Here is a 17,855-nt window from a genome sequence, read left to right on the forward strand (position 1 = left end):
TGTAGTCATCAGATTGTTCATTCCGTTCAGCAGATCACGTAGTTCTTCTTCACTTTCACTCAGGATAGCAATGTCACAGCGAATCTTATCATTGATATCCTTCCACCTTGAATTTTAATTCAACTCCTGAACCTTTCTTTAATTTCCATCATTGCTTCTTCGATGTACAGATTGAACAGTAGGGGGAAAGACTACATCCCGGTCTTACACCCTTTTTAATCCGAGCACTTCGTTCTTGGTCGTCCACTCTTATTATTCCTTCTTGGCTCTTGTACATATTGTATATTACCCGTCCCTCCCTATAGCTTACTAAAACAAAACAAAAACTGCCTACTACTTGTCGACTACTCCACATTTGCGTGAAAAGTATATTTAGAAATATATTTATACTGACGAAAAAAAAAACGCAATAGCAAAAAGGAGTTGTGCGACATACACGAAAATTGGCAAGCGTATTCCTACATCTGAAAGATGATGTCTATTCAAATTTTGCGCCAATCACATAAGAGAGGCGGTAGTAGCACCACTATGGGGATACAAATCAGGTTTACTTTAAATACATGCTGTAATGGTCACGAGCGTTAGTGACCTTTGAGACTGGACGTGGTAAGTTGATGTGAGTCAAGAATGCATTTAAGGCGACAAAGACGCCATTATTAAGATCTCATTGAGTTTGAACGAGGTTGTGTAACAGGGCTACGAGAAGATGGATGTTCCTTCTGCGATACTGCAGAAAGACTTGGCTGCAGTGTAGCCATTGTAAAGGATTTCTGGCAGCGGTAGTCACGAGAACGTACTGTCGCAAGGAGACCGGGCTCCGGACGGCCATGTGGCACCACCGAGAGGGAAGAGAATCGCATTCGGCGTATGGCCCTGGTGCATCGACTGCATCTGCAGCAGCAATCTGAGCAGCAGCTGGCGTCACAGTCACACAACGAACTGTTACAAATCGGTTACTTCAAAGACAGCTCTGAGCCAGACGCTCAGTAGTGTGCATTCCACTGACCACAAACCACAGCTTCTCGCGATTTCAGTCTCGTCAAGCGGGAGCTCACTGGAGGGCAGGGTGGAGGTCTGTTGTGTTTTCCGATGAAAGCTGCTTCTACCTTGGTGGCAGTGATGGTTTTGTGTTGGTTAGAAGGAGACCAATTGAGGATCAGCAGCGAACCTGTCTGCCTGCTAGACACCTGGTCCTACACTAAAAGTTACAGTCTGGGGTTCTATTTTGTATGACAGCAGAGGCTTTTCTCACTAGGGGTAAGATAGATCCTGCCTACAGGAAAATTAAAGAGACCTTTGGAGATAAGAGAACCACTTGTATGAACATCAAGAGCTCAGATGGAAACCCAGTTCTAAGCAAAGAAGGGAAAGCAGAAAGGTGGAAAGAGTATATAGAGGGTCTATACAAGGGCGATGTACTTGAGGACAATATTATGGAAATGGAAGAGGATGTAGATGAAGATGAAATGGGAAATACGATACAGCTGAAGAGTTTGACAGAGCACTGAAAGACCTGAGTCGAGACAAGGCCCCCGGAGTAGACAACATTCCATTGGAACTACTGACGGCCTTGGGTGAGCCTGTCCTGACAAAACTCTACCATCTGGTGAGCAAGATGTATGAAACAGGTGAAATACCCTCAGACTTCAAGAAGAATATAATAATTCCAATCCCAAAGAAAGCAGGTGTTGACAGATGTGAAAATTACCGGACAATCAGTTTAATAAGCCACAGCTGCAAAATACTAACACGAATTCTTTACAGACGAATGGAAAAACTAGTAGAAGCCGGCCTCGGGGAAGATCAGTTTGGATTCCGTAGAAATACTGGAACACGTGAAGCAATACTGACATTACGACTTACCTTAGAAGAAAGATTAAGGAAAGGCAAACCTACGTTTCTAGCATTTGTAGACTTAGAGAAAGCTTTTGACAATGTTGACTGGAATACTCTCTTTCAAATTCTAAAGGTGGCAGGGGTAAAATACAGGGAGCGAAAGGCTATTTACAATTTGTACAGAAACCAGATGGCAGTTATATGAGTCGAGGGACATGAAACGGAAGCAGCGGTTGGGAAGGGAGTAAGACAGGGTTGTAGCCTCTCCCCGATGTTATTCAATCTGTATATTGAGCAAGCAGTAAAGGAAACAAAAGAAAAATTCGGAGTCGTTATTAAATTCCATGGAGAAGAAATAAAAACTTTGAGGTTCGCCGATGACATTGTAATTCTGTCAGAGACAGCAAAGGACTTGGAAGAGCTGTTGAACGGAATGGATGGTGTCTTGAAGGGAGGATATAAGATGAACATCAACAAAAGCAAAATTAGGATAATGGAATGTAGTCGAATTAAGTCGGGTGATGTTGAGGGTATTAGATTAGGAAATGAGACACTTAAAGTAGTAAAGGAGTTTTGCTATTTGGGGAGCAAAATAACCGATGATGGTCGAAGTAGAGAGGATATAAAATGTAGACTGGCAATGGCAAGGAAAGCGTTTCTGAAGAAGAGAAATTTGTTAACATCGAGTATAGATTTAAGTGTCAGGAAGTCATTTCTGAAAGTATTTGTATGGAGTGTAGCCATGTATGGAAGTGAAACATGGACGGTAAATAGTTTGGACAAGAAGAGAATAGAAGCTTTCGAAATGTGGTGCTACAGAAGAATGCCGAAGATTAGATGGGTAGATCACATAACTAATGAGGAGGTACTGAATAGGATTGGGGAGAAGAGGAGTTTGTGGCACAACTTGACCAGAACAAGGGATCGTTTGGTAGGACACGTTCTGAGGCATCAAGGGATTACCAATTTAGTATTGGAAGGCATCGTGGAGGGTAAAAATCGTAGGGGGAGACCAAGAGATGAATACACTAAGCAGATTCAGAAGGATGTAGGTTGCAGTAGGTACTGGGAGATGAAGAAGCTTGCACAGGATAGAGTAGCATGGAGAGCTGCATCAAACCAGTCTCAGGACTGAAGACAACAACAACAACAACCACAGAAGCACTTCCGTGTTTATCCCACGCATCCTGCGTGTAAATTTGTATGTCAACATGGTGATTCTCGCTGTTGCGTTGCCATTCATAATCAGCATTCCAGGGGGTGGTTTCCAACAGGATAACACTCGACCACATACCGCTGTTGTAACCCAACATGTCCTACATAATCTCGACATGTTGCCTTGACATTCTCGATCACCAGATATGTCTTCAATCGAGCACATATAGGACATTATCGGACGACAACTTGAGCGCCATCCATAAACAGCTTTAACCGTCCCTGTATTGACCATAAAAGTGTAACAGGGGTGGAACTTCATTCAAGAAACTGACATCTGGGAACTGTACAACACAATGCAAGCACTTTTGCATTCTGGAAGTTAAACCGGTTATTTATGGACGAGAATTTTACATTTGCAAAGGCTTATCTCGAGCTTAAATTAAACTGTGACATTGCAGTGTTAATCATTTAAATATGTTACCTACATAAATATATTCCCGACGTTTCATTGCTATTTTTAATTATTTTTCGGCGTTGCGATTTTATTTTCTGTCAGCATATTTTAACAGCCTCAATCGCAAGTTGACACGAATGGTTACTAGTTTCTATCACTTAATGATCATTATCGGATGTGACTGATAACGAGTTGTGAAAAGTCATAAATTTTAAATATCTTTTTTCCATCCTCTCAGTTGCTTCTCAATCACTTTTTATTGTTTTTAGTCCATAGTGAACACTGTTAGTTTTTTCTGTAAAACTAGATGGAGGGTAGTTTTAATAGGTAGTTCTAATATATAGCTAGTATTAGACTGTAGGAGAAACAGTCCAGAGTGATACAGAACGGTAGTCTTGTGACAGGTAACGAGGTCATAAGACATGTATTTTTCTTTCTGTATAACTCGTTTCAAACAGCAGTTTATGCAAAAAATCGAATAAAAGTAACGGAAGTAATGAGGAGTACCAGAACTCTGATTAGCGATAAAGATAACAGCAAAATTGGGGACAACAAAGTACACAAGGTAAAGACATTCTGTTGATGCCTTGGAAGTGAAACAATGCGTGATACACGAAGCTAGGACGATATAAGAAGGAGACTATCATAGGCAAAGAGAGCATTCTACACTAAAAGAAGCTCAACAGTATCAAGCAAAGGCCTTAATTTTAGGAAGAAATTTCTGAAATGTACGTCTGGAGCATAGCATTGTATTGGAAGTAAATCTCGACTGTGGAAAAGCGGATAAGAAAAGAAACAAAGAGTTTGAGATGTCTTGATAGAGAAAGTTAGTGAAAATCAAGTTGCCTCGTAAGAGAGGAAAATGAGGATGTCCTCTGGAGATTCGGAGGGGAAAGGAATAAGTAGGAAACACTAACTAGAAGAAGTGTTCAGAATGGTAGGGTATGTATTAAGACAGAGGGTAACGCTCGAGGTGCTGGAGGGAGCTATAGAGGGGGGAAAACTGTACGGGAAGACAGAGGTTGTAATATATAAGCAAATAATCGAGGATATTGGGTGCAAGAGCTAATTAGGAATGAAGACATTTTCTTAAAAAAACAGAGGGGGAGGCACAATTATGTGACCGTATCAGTGGATGAGAGTATCCACTGAAAGCGATAGTTATTCTTGAAAGGAACGGCTTTGGCACCGTGGGTCGGCTTACCGTGGCGAGCTGCTCCTCGGGCGACGGCAGGCGGTGGTCCGTCTCGTCGGCGTCGGCGTCGCTGGCGGGGGGCAGCCGCACGCTGCAGTCTGGCAGCACCGTGACGTCACCCAGCGCCTCGGCGCTCGTCCAGCGCCGCAGCGCCGCCACCGCCGCCGGCTGCAACACGAGAGCCGGGTTGCCGTCATCACAGGCGCGCTGCTGCTACGTCTCCACACATTACACCGTACAGACAATCACGAATATCCAGCAAAGACATCCGTGAACGGGCAACTGCAAAACTTCTCCTCTCCCCAAGCTGGTGTTCCGGGTGGGATATTAATCCTTTACGGTGGGACGTATAAGAAAACACACGGATACATGTAAGCTAATATAATTGAACCTGCATGTTGTCATTATGTTACAGGGCTATAACCTGGAATTTTTCAGTATCTCTGGCAAATAATTTGATGAGGACGTTGCTGGATACTTTTAGAACACATACTATCATACGATGAACATTTTCTGAAAGATTACTTTCTTATGACTTTAAAAATGTGATAGATTATTCTTAGCAATTAGTTAAATAAATCGGTGTACCAATTTCTTAATATCAGTTTTAGAATTCTCTCTACATTTTTTTTTAAAGTTGTGTGTGTGACACAGCAATTTTTGTTCCTCAAAATTTTACACAAATTTGACGGTAATGCACTTTGAAAAATTTTGTACTACAGGAAGTTGTGTTATAGTATGTACAAAGTCTGAAGCAAATTCACGTTTTTATATGCAATGGCTCAGCATAAAATGTTCCTTATATTCTGAAAAATGAAACTTGCGGAAAATGCAGAAAATAGATTCTCCTATCATTTATGCCAGAAAAAAGCACCGTACTATTCACCATAACGACACATTTATCTTTTTCGTCTTCATGTAACTCTCGTCATCTACTCTGATCCTCCTTGCGTGCCGTTTTGCCAGTATCCTTGATTGCCATTTCAGAACTAGCAATACGCACATCATCAGTCTTCTTCAGCAGGCATTCAGTGAAGCTGTTGTTGTTGTGGTCTTCAGTCCTGAGACTGGTTTGATGCAGCTCTCCATGTTACTCTATCCTGTGCAAACTTCATCTCCCAGTACCTACTGCAAACTACATCCTTTTGAATCTGCTTAGTGTATCCATCTCTCTCCGATTTTTACCATCCAAGCTGCCCTCCAATACTAAATTGGTGATCCCTTGATGCCTCAGAACATGTCCTACCAACCGATCCCTTCTTCTAGTCAAGTTGTGCCACAAACTCCTCTTCTCCCCAATCCTATTCAGTACCTCCTCATTAGTTATGTGATCTACCCATCTAATCTTCAGCATTCTTCTGTAGCAACACGTTTCAAAAGCTTCTATTCTCTTCTTGTCCAAACTAGTTATCGTCCATGTTTCACTTCCATACATGGCTACACTCCATACAAATACTTTCAGAAATGACTTCCTGACACTTAAATCTATACCCGATGTTAACAAATTTCTCTTCTTCAGAAACGCTTTCCTTGTCATTGCCAGTCTACATTTTATATCCTCTCTACTTCGACCATCATCAGTTATTTTGCTCCCAAAATAGCAAAACTCCTTTACTACTTTAAGTGTCTCATTTCCAAATCTAATTCCCTCAGCATCACCCGACTTAATTTGACCACATTCCATTATCCTCGTTTTGCTTTTCTTGATGTTCATCTTATATTCTTATATCCTCCTTTCAAGACACCATCCATTCCGTTCAACGGCTCTTCCAAGTCCTTTGCTGCCTCTGACAGAATTACAATGTCATCGGCGAACCTCAAAGTTTTTATTTCTTCTCCATGGATTTTAATACCTACTCAGACTTTTCTTTTGTTTCCTTTACTGCTTGCTCAATATACAGATTGAATAACATCGGGGAGAGGCTACAACCCTGTCTCACTCCTTTCCCAACCACTGCTTCCCTTTCATGCCCCTCGACTCTTATAACTGCCATCTGGTTTCTGTACAAATTGTAAATAGCCTTTCGCTCCCTGTATGTTACCCCTGCCACCTTCAGAATTTGAAAGAGAGTATTCCAGTCAACATTGTCAAAAGCTTTCTCTAAGTCTACATATGCTAGAAACGTAGGTTTGCCTTTTCTTATTCCAGCTTCTAAGATAAGTCATAGGGTCAGTATCGCCTCACGTGTTCCAATATTTCTACGGAATCCAAACTGATCTTCCCCGAGGTCAGCTTCTACTAGTTTTTCCATTCGTCTGTAAAGAATTCGCGTTGGTATTTTGCAGCTGTGGCTTATTAAACTGATTGTTCGGTAATTTTCACATCTGTCAACACCTGCTTTCTTTGGGATTGGAATTATTATATTCTTCTTGAAGTCTGAGGGTATTTCGCTTGTCTCATACATCTTGCTCACCAGATGGTAGAGTTTTGTCAGGACTGGCTCTCCCAAGGCCGTCAGTAGTTCTAATGGAATGTTATCTACTCCCGGGGTCTTGTTTCGACTCAGATCTTTCAGTGCTCTGTCAAACTCCTCACGCAGTATCATATCTCCCATTTCATCTTCATCTACATCCTCTTCCATTTCCAGAATATTGTCCTCAAGTACATCGCCCTTGTATAGACCCTCTATATACTCTTTGCACCTTTCTGCTTTCCCAGGCTCCATCAAATTCTAGCTTCATAGGGATCCTGATTGTTCAAATGCTACCATCATTGAACATTAGACAAGAACCACAAGAGGAATTTTAACATCAGTAGATTACTACAATATTATCGTTCGACGGATTTGTAAATGAGATTATTTAAACTTTCGTTTAGGTTTTGTGTTCCACCATGTGTGCATTTCTTTGATAAATCATAAGTAATCGCATCGTCAGTGGTCTCGCAGCCTTCTACACTCTTCTTCTCTGATGCCAGGAAATAATAAAATATCGCAAACAAGGACAAAGTCTGTAGAAAAATGGGGCGTGACACTGCGCATTGGTTGAAATAATATTGCTTTTACGTCATTTGTAGTACGAATTAAACTCTGAAAATTAGAGACAATATTTCTAGCGGAACAACAAAATGCATGTCAGTACGTGCTTGATTGGGAATATTAACCAATAAAACTGATCGATTTACTAAGCATTTTCTAAGTCCACCATGGGGCGGTAAACATTCATACCAGTGGGAAAGACTTTTGCTAAACGACTGCTCTTCACAACCAACTTTAGACCGGGCATCTAAATTCACATCTGCAGTCACTTCAGTTCAGAGTCAGTTCCACTACTTTCATGAAATGCTTCTTCGAGCACAGGTAAGCAGTCTACCCTACCCACTGCATCTGCACTAGACGCTTCAGCCACTGGTCCACTGGACACTGTTTTACGCACATTACCAAAAACATGCTGTTGTAGTGTTTGAAACTGTAGAAGTAGTAGCAGCATCATCTGCATCAGTCTCCAAATTCTGAATATTCTGCTCTTCCATAACCTCCTTCCAGGATTTCATTACACCAACGGCCAGAAATTCATCTGCCATGGAACCCCACGAAGTCATTTTCACAGATCTTTAGAAATGTTCACGAATGCCAATACGATCCTTTTAACTATAACATCCAACCAGAAATTAGTAAATGATATGCCTATTACATTAAAGTGTGTGCAAAGCTGTTTTTGTCACGTTGCATATTTTCAGTATCATCATACACGTGTACTGTTAACGGAAATAATTTATATTATCTCAGTGGCGAACAGTTTCGAGACAATTTGTGAAGTAATATTACAGTATCCGCAACGTTCACTCGGCATTAGCAGAAGCATTTCACAGCATATAATCAGTATAATTGGATGTAACTAGGTACTGAATTAACAACAAATTTATTTGCTCTCATGTACGACGCGGAAGGAAACTAACTGTAAAAATTCTTACAAACGAATCCTCTATTGATGTTATATTTTTTGATGTAGGAAATGTTGCTGTTAATTGAAATTACCGTTGATATATCAGAAGAGCAAATCCACAGGCGACAACTCCTTGCCCAACACAAAATCATCTCTGAAGACGAGTGCCTCAAAGGCCATCTGTAAATACTCGTAGCATTACGCAATTGTTCACTGACATCTGAAGCCTAGTGACTAAGAGACATAGAAATGGTATTCATTCTCGTAAGAGAAACTACTGTGTGTTATCTTAGCATCAACACAATCGATTGTTCGTAGTGAATAGGGTAAAAAACAGCTTTCAAGGCCAGTGGTATATATGTTTACCAGTGTCACTCTAAGTGTTAATCGTGCCCCTCACAGAGGAGCTGGTAGAAAGGTGATAGCGGCATTTCTGTTTAGTAATTATGGAAAACAAAGTTGGTTGACAACATGCATTTGCCAAGAAGTAATTTCATAAGGATGGCGAAAGCCCGTCTGTTGATGCAAAGCAATCAAGACATCGATACAATTTAGGACGTCACAGTTGCATGGTATTTTAACACACCGTGAAGACATGGTTCGAGAATTCTGAGCAGACAGGTTCGGCTCTAAAAAAGAATCCACCAGGAGGAAAACACACTCAACTAACCCCAAGCAACGTTGAAACACCTCGGATGGCAATTGGAAGGAATTCAGGACGATAGGGAAGGAAGCACATGGGAGCATTAAACCTAAGCTGAACAACCGTCTGACAAACACTCCACAGTTGCACCCTTATAAAACTCAAGTTGCACAGGAACTGAAACCGTCAGACCTTAATACATCACAACAGTTCTGTGAAAAATTATGGATAAACTTAATTTCGGCCCGAGTTTCTTTGACAGTGTTTTCATGTAGGATAAGGCTTATTTAGATATCAGTGGGTAAGTAAATAAGCGGAACTGCAGGTACTGGGTATCTGAAAACTTTCGTCAGTTGCACAAATGACCATTATACAGCATAAAGGTTACAATTTGGTGTGTCGTATCAATGCGAGTTGTAATGGAGTCTTACTTCTTGGAAGATGAGAGAATGAATGCTGCAACAGGTACATCTGAACAGTTAGTGGCTTTGCTTGAGGCGTTTGTAGCAGACAGCTCCCATATTTTCTCAATTTTCGTAACTGGTAGTTTCAGTAACATGGAGCCATGGTCCAAATGGTTCAAATGGCTCTGAGTACTATGGGACTGAACATCTATGGTCATCAGTCCCCTAGAACGTAGAACTACTTAAACCTAACTAACCTAAGGACATCACACAACACCGAGTCATCACGAGGCAGAGAAAATCCCTGACCCCGCCGGGAATCGAATCCGGGAACCCATGGTCCAGACTGCCAAGCCATTAATTGCAATTGTTCGACAGTTCATTGGTAACCACGTAACTTCACAATTTGGCAACACTGGTGACTTATGATCCTGTGTAGTACAAAATTCTTTTTACTGTGTTTTTTTCAACCTCGATTCACAAAACTGGCATCGTGAATCGTTTCAACTTCTCACACAGTGGTCATGATATGATAACAGTATTTTGTTCCAGTACAACCGAGGCTGAAAAATAAAAGAATTTTGTTTACAAGTCGATGCTCCCTTTAGACAATAAACCTAATCTATGTTAGTTCTGTGTAGTTTCTCGAGCTTCAGAAAGATTTCTGTAACCGTTCTCTATCGCGCTGCATTGATGGGAGTTGGTATGACCTTACTATATATGTTGGTTGTGAATGCGTTGGGATCTTTTATTAGGTATTGGATTTCTGGGGGTGGGGGGTTAGTCTGAATTTTTTATGGCATTCCCATATGTTTGCGACTTTCTCAGTTTCAATGTTTCATCATCGTGCACCTGCCCTCTAGAACAAACACGCAATTATGTTTAAACTGAAGTGTTATTGACGCTAGGTGCTGACTGAGCCACACTTATCAGTACTGGCGTAACATATTTCCTGCCCACATCAGTGCGGTGCGTCCTTCATTACTGTGTACCCCGGAGACCATTTCTAATGTTCATCCTTACTTCTAAAGATCTGCCACCAGCAGCCATAATGGCGGGGAAAAGACTGAACGTGGTCTGAGGAATGGGCCGAAACCAGTTGTTAACGAATAAAAATCTGAAAACGCGATCCACACTGTTTTTATTTGATCTTTAGCATTTTATACCGATCGCTGCATTGCTCCTACACTATGTGATCAAAAGTATCCGGACACCTGGCTGAAAATGCCTTACAAGTTCGTGGCGCTCTCCATCGGTAATGCTGGAGCCTTGATGACAGCTTCCACTATCGCAGGCATACGTTCAGTCAGGTGCTGTGAGGTTTCTTGGGGAATGTCAGCCCATTATTCACGGAGTACGTGAGAAGCAGCATCGACGTCGGTCAGTGAGGCCTGGCACGAAGTAGGTGTTCCAAAACGTCCCAAAGGTGTCCTGTAGAATTCACGTCAGGACTCTGTGCAGACCAGTCCATTACAGGGATGTTACTGTCGTGTAACCACTCCGCCACAGGCCGTGCAATATGAACAGGTGCTCGATCGTGTTGAAAGATGCAATCGCCATCTCCGAATTGCTCTACAACAGTGGGACGCTAGAAGGTGCTTAAAACGTCAGTGTAGGCCTGTGCTGTGATAGTGGCACGGAGAATAACAAGGGGTGCAAGCCCCGTCCACGGAAAACACGACCACACCATAACACCACCGCCTCCGAATTTTACTGTTGGCACTATGGCACTACATACGCTGGCAGATGACGTTCACCGGCCATTCGCCATACCCACACCCTGCCATCGGATCGCGACATTGTGTACCGCGATCTGTCACTCCACACAACGTTTTTCACTGTTTAATCGTCCAACGTTTACGCTCCTTACACCAACCGGGGCGTCGTTTGGCATTTACCGGCGTGATGTGTGGCTTAAGAGCAGCCGCTCGACCATGAAATCCAAGTTTTCTCACCTCCCGCCTAACTGTCATAGTACTTGCAGTGGATCCCGTTGCAGTTTGGAATTGCTGTGTGATGGTCTGGATAGATGTCTGCCTATCACACATTACGACCCTCTTCAACTGTCGGCGGTCTCTGTCAGTCAACGGACGAGGTCGGCCTGTACGCTTTTGTGCTGTACGTGTCCCTTCACGTTTCCACTTCACTATCACATCGGAAACAGTGGTCCTAGGGATGTGTAGGAGTGTGGAATTCTCGCGTACAGACGTACGACGCAAGTGACACCCAATCACCTGACCACGTTCGAAGTCCGTGAGTTCCGTGGAGCGTCCCAATCTGCTCTCTCACGACGTCTTATAACTACTGAGGTCCCTGATATTGAGTACCTGGCAGTAGGTGGCAGTACACTGCACCTAATATGAACAACGTAAGTTTCTGGGGCTGTCCGGATACTTTCGATCACATAGTGTATTATAAAATGCTTTCTAAAATTTTAAATTCCGTAATGCTTCTACACGGGTTATGTTTGGGACTACTAGGCTGGCTAACCGCAGATTGCACTGCTTGCTGCTACATTCTGTTACCATATTTCGATCGTCTCCTAAAAAGGATGGTCCCACACAACCTCGTTTTCACCTGTTCTGGTGCCAAACTACGCAGCAGTTAGCTCTCACAACACACGCAATTTTAGCGCTGACGTGTGAAAGTAAGTAACCACTCACATCGGGCGAGACAGCCAGGGCGTTGCTGTACGTACACTTTCGACGAGTGGTCAATTGAGGCACGAAAGTCGCTCGAGTAAAAGGGGATTAAGTGTGCGTGGATTTTAACTTCAGCCGCTAGTGGGAGTTTGCGAGACGTGATGTAAGCTCTGAAGACGGACGAAAGAAACGTTTCAGCGCCAACTCAGAAATACGCCGTACACACGACACTGAAGGTGTTCCTGCTACTGTGTCAACTCTTTGTAGCCGGCCGGAGTGGCCGTGCGGTTCTAGGCGCTACAGCCTGGTACCGCGCGACCGCTAGGGTCGAGGTTTCGAATCCTGCCCCGGGCATGGATGTGTGTGATGTCCTTAGGTTAGTTAGGTTTAAGTAGTTCTGAGTTCTAGGGGACTGATGACCTCAGAAGTCAAGTCTCATAGTGCTCAGAGCCATTTGAACCATTGTAGTCACGTCGCTGTCGCGGCAAGTATGACGAGCAGCAGTGCCTGCCTCAGGTTTCGGCAGCCGCGGCGCGATTACGGGGAGGAGCAGTAAGCAGTGTGGTTAAGCAGTTCCGGGAGCCGGCCGCTTAGGCCTAAGCGTCACGTCCGGAGGTCGGCTGTGCACTGCGCCGACACCAGGCCGCGACCCCAGCTGTCGGCGGCGGGTCGGGTTTCAGGGCGGGGAAACGCGAGAGCAGCTAGGCCAGAGTAGGGCAGAGGAGAGGAGAGGAAAGGTCACACACAGCGCCGTCACCGCCCTGGCTGGACCACGGCCGCTGCGTGAACGCCGCGCTGTTCCCACGCACCCGTCCAGCGGGTAGCACTCCTGTCACACGTGGAGGTCGCGCACTGACTTCGCTCTGCCGCCTGCGAGGGCATCCATACTGGGTCTGGTCATAACATATCGACAATTTTTCCAAAAATATAGATACCGGGTGATCAAAAAGTCAGTATAAATTTGAAAACTGAATAAATCACGGAATAATGTAGATAGAGAGGTACAAACTGACACACATGCTTGCAATGACATGGGGTTTTATTAGAACCAAAAAATTACAAAAGTTAAAAAAATGTCCTTCAGATGGCGCTTCATCTCATCAGAATAGCAATAATTAGCATAACAAAGTAAGACAAAGCAGAGATGATGTTCTTTACAGGAAATGCTCAATATGCCAACCATCATTCCTCAACAATAGCTGTAGTCGAGGAATAATGTTGTGAACAGCACTGTAAAGCATGTCCGAAGTTATGGTGAGGCATTGGCGTCGGATAGGCATCCCTAGAGATGTCGATCGATCACGATACACTTGCGACTTCAGGTAACCCCAAAGCCAATAATCGCACGGACTGAGGTCTGGGGACGTGGGAGGCCAAGCATGACGAAAGTGGCGGCTGAGCACACGATCATCACCAAACGACGTGCGCGAGAGATCTTTCACGCGTCTATCAATATGGGGTGGAGTGCCATCCTGCATAAACACCGTACGTTCCAGCAGGTGTTTATCAGCCAGGCTGGGGATGATGCGATTCTGTAACATTTCGGCGTACCTCTCACCCGTCACGGTAGCAGCTACAAAACCAGAATCACGCATTTCCTCGAAGGAAAAAGGCCCGATAACGGTAGATGTGGTAAATCCAACCCATACCGTGACTTTTTCGTCGTGCAATGGAGTTTCCACGACAGTTATAGGATTTTCGGTAGCCCAAATTCTGCAGTTGTGAGCGTTGACAGACCCTCGGAGCGTGAAATGACCTTCGTCGGTCCACAAAACGTTACTCAACCAATCGTCATCTTCCGCCATCTTTTGAAACGCCCACACCGCAAATGCCCTCCGCTTCACTAAATCGCCAGGTAACAGTTCTTGATGCCGATGCATTTTGTACGGGTAGCATCGGAGGGTACGCCCAAGTGCCAACCAAACAGTAGTGTATGGAATGCCGGTGCGACGTGCGACTGCACGAGCGCTGACTTCCCCGTGCATAGACGAACCCGCTACAGTCTCCATTTCTTCCTGAACTGTGTCAGTAGCATTACGCCTTGTGCTCGGTCGGCCGCTGCGGAGTCTATCGTCTAAACAACCCGTGGCTTCGAACTTCGAAATCATTCTAGCCACAGCTGCACTTGTCAACGGACCTTTACCAGTTCGAATCCCCTTCCTAAGGCGATAGGATCGTAACGCTGAACTAGCACATTCCCCATTCTGATAATACAGCTTCACTAAAAGCGCCTTTTCAGGTAACGTCAACATGCTGCGACTGCTGGCGCATCTGATTCTCTCTCTCATTACAGCTCCTTTTATACACAATTGTCATGCGCAGCCACTGACGTTTTGCTGTCCAGCGCCAACTGTCGGACATTTTGTGAACTTTTTTTGTTCTAATAAAACCCCATGTCATTCAAAGCATGTGTGTCAATTTTTACCTCTTTATGTACACTATTCCGTGGTTTATTAAGTTTTCAAATTTATACTGACTTTTTGACCACCCGGTACATCAGCGATATGTTTTTGTCGCCGATATATCGATATCAAAATAGCAATATCGAGTGGTGATTTTTTGGTTTCTATTATTTTTTTCACAATTTTCGGTAAATATTTGAAGCTGTATGGAAAGGAAAAAAAATAGTCTACACAGGTGTTTTCCGTTCAAGAAAATGATTTAAAAATAGGTATTACGCATGTTTTTAACAGAGTCGGAATTGTAACTCCTTTCATGGCTTCTTACAAATCGCCATTTGTCTTCCAAAATGCGAGGGTTGAATGAAAAGTAATGCCTCCACCTTCGTTAATTGGGTTTGGATGGGAATATTTTAATAAACCAAATGCAGAAATAATCCTTAGAATGTGATTTTTAATTACCTATATTCACTTTTCCACATAATCACCAGCCATTTCTGCCAACGATGAACAAGTTTTCTGAAGCTGTCACGGAAGAACTTGACACTCTGTTTTCGCTACCACAGTCTCACAATTCTCTCAACGTCTTCATCAGAAGCACAATGATGTTCCCGCAGATCGTCTTTCATTATCGGGAAAAGATGGAAGTCAGACGGAGCTAAATCTGGACTGTGTGGAGGATGCCGTACGGTGGTGAGATTCAGCCTCTGTAGTTCTGCTGCGGTGGCACGTGAAGTGTGTGGTTACGCATTGTCATGCTGCGGGAAAACATTTCCTTTTTCCTTTCGGACCCTTCTTATCCGTCGTTTCAGAGTTCGCAGCGTTGTGAATTTATTATTGTTCCACGATCAAAGAAATCAACATGGATAACACCATCTGCTTCCCAGAACAATGTGGCCATGAATTTTCAGCATGAATTTCTTTTTATGGGGCGAGACTTTGTGTGGATATTCCATAGAATGACGTTTCGTCTCCGGATCGTAATGGTGTACCTACGTTTCGTCTCCTGTCAAAATTGAATGGAGAAAGGGATCACCTTCATTCTCGTAACGCGAGAGGAGTTCTTGGCAAATTTCAAGTCTGTGCGCTTTCATTTCAGGAGTCAGCATCCGGGGTACCCATCGTGCACAGATCTTCCGATAGCCAAGCAAAGCAATAATGTGAACCACACGTTCTTGTGAAATGCCGATTGTGCTTGCAGTTTCTCTCTGAGTGATATGACGATCATCCTGAATCAATCCATCAACATTTTGCTTGTGAAACGCGTTGCTGTCACAAGACGTCCAACTCTTTGTTTGTTACCCAGGTCAGATGTTCCCACCTCAACATCTTCAAAATTACTCGCCCAACGACGCACAGTACTCACATCAACACAATCACCATAAACTGCTTTCATTCTCTTTGGGCTGACACCTTCTGCTGTCAAGAATTCAATGACTGCATGTTGCTTAAATCTCTTTGACCGACGGTCTGCGCGGGGTTCCATATTTTACACTGTAACAACTCAACCGTTCAATGCTAAGGCTTCCCGCCAATGGAGCTGTAGAGAAGAGCCTACGGAACAAGTCAGTACCTGCCGCATACCAATGCTGCCAACTGTTGAAGAGTTACGAAGGTGGAGGCATTACTTTTCAGTCAACCCTCGTATTAAACATATTCCATACCCCCAGGTCTAAAACCCTCCCTACAAACTATCGAATGGGCGCTCTTGATCGCCTGTACTTCAATAACTATCTGTATTACTAAACGGCTAACAGGATCGTTCAGTCATTCACGCGGGTTGCTACGTAACGGCTTTCTGGGGCACCAATAATTTAATTTTCAGTTTTCCAATATAATTATTGACCAAATTAAAAAAATTAAGTGCTCACATAACTTACGCAATAAGAGATACAATCTTACGTTAAAGGTGTAATACGACAAAGGAAGTATTAATGTTGGAAACTGTTTATATGTCTTTAGGCACCATAACTAGTGGCTCGCAAATTATCCAGAATGAATTCATTCAGTATTCGACAATGAGAGCACTTACAGACTCCCTACGAACTTTGAACATACTTGTAAACATTTTCGATACTTTTTCGCACTGACACCCCAGATACTCCCCTCCTCCCATCCTTAGTCCATCCACACTTACAACACACACGCAAAATAATGAGAGAAAAACAGTTTATTGCTTACTACATTTTCGCTGTTCATAAAACTTCAGCATCAGGCACGAGTTTTTAACGCATTACTTCTCTACAACTAACTGTATTCGCAACACATTTTGCACACGCTTTCCACATATATCACTGAAAGTACCGGCAAAATTATATCACTGGAAGACAAATAGTTCACGAGATATATGTAGTAAACATGAGATGCGTGAAAAACTAGCTTTTCTTACAACAGAGGGCACGTTACGTAGACTACACTCTTCCATTGATTGACAGTTCCGGGTAAGCGGGCACTGGTGTTTTAACTGAATCCAGTACGCCATTGCCTATACGGGGAGAACCCAAATGCCACCTATGTTTCGTAGGTTCTTTAGAGGTATTTTCTGAGTACTTTGGTATGACGGACCAGTGGTCTACGGTGGATCGTTACAGAGTAATTGCACTTCGTCTGATTTCTTGCCCCTATTTATCTTCCTATTAGTATTGGACTGAAAATACCTGCTCTACACTCTTAAGTGCTGACTTAAATAGGTGCGTGTTTTATTGGGAAACTTACTTTTTCCATTCACTGAAGGTACAGAGGAACCTTGTTTATTTGGCTCTCATTAATAATGGTTCTCTGTTTTCCTGTACCGCCCCCACTTGCTGCGAGTGTGAATGACATCAGTGTCAGGCGTCAAGTGCCCATGGGCAAAAAGGCAGATACACAGCATACGATGGGTAAAGGAGACTTGTGAAAAACACTGCTGCTGAATTTGGAATTGAAGCATTTGCGAAGATTCCAGCACGCTCAGACTTCAGCGTTATCGACGTAAATGACTGGCTGTGAAATGGCAATGATGTTGACTACAGTAGGATTTCTGATCACGAAGTTATCAATGTTTATTTGTCTGCGGAAATGACGATAGCGGTGATGGATTAGCTAACAAAATTGGCGCTCAGTCTGAAGATATTATGACACATATAGAGGCAACAACGCAGCCTCACAGAATAATCTTTATTTGAAATGGCAAGCGGTAACAGCTGCAGGCGAACTATCACTAATCCTAACCTAAAATGTTCGAATTTAAAGGTATCACT

At 43.3% G+C, this 17,855-nt stretch overlaps 1 protein-coding gene across 1 annotated transcript in view; it reads right to left on the reverse strand.

Annotated features, from left to right (window-relative positions):
• The window catches only part of LOC126256592 (serine-rich adhesin for platelets-like), a 529,214-nt gene that overhangs the window by 71,423 nt on the left and 439,936 nt on the right, over nt 1–17,855 (reverse strand). The window contains exon 3 of the mRNA XM_049955534.1: nt 4,653–4,811. Within this exon, the coding sequence (XP_049811491.1) occupies nt 4,653–4,811 (159 nt within the window). The remainder of the gene's footprint in view (nt 1–4,652; nt 4,812–17,855) is intronic.

Source organism: Schistocerca nitens, chromosome 1, assembly GCF_023898315.1.
Source record: "Schistocerca nitens isolate TAMUIC-IGC-003100 chromosome 1, iqSchNite1.1, whole genome shotgun sequence".
In the NCBI taxonomy this organism is placed as follows: Eukaryota; Metazoa; Arthropoda; class Insecta; order Orthoptera; family Acrididae; genus Schistocerca; species Schistocerca nitens.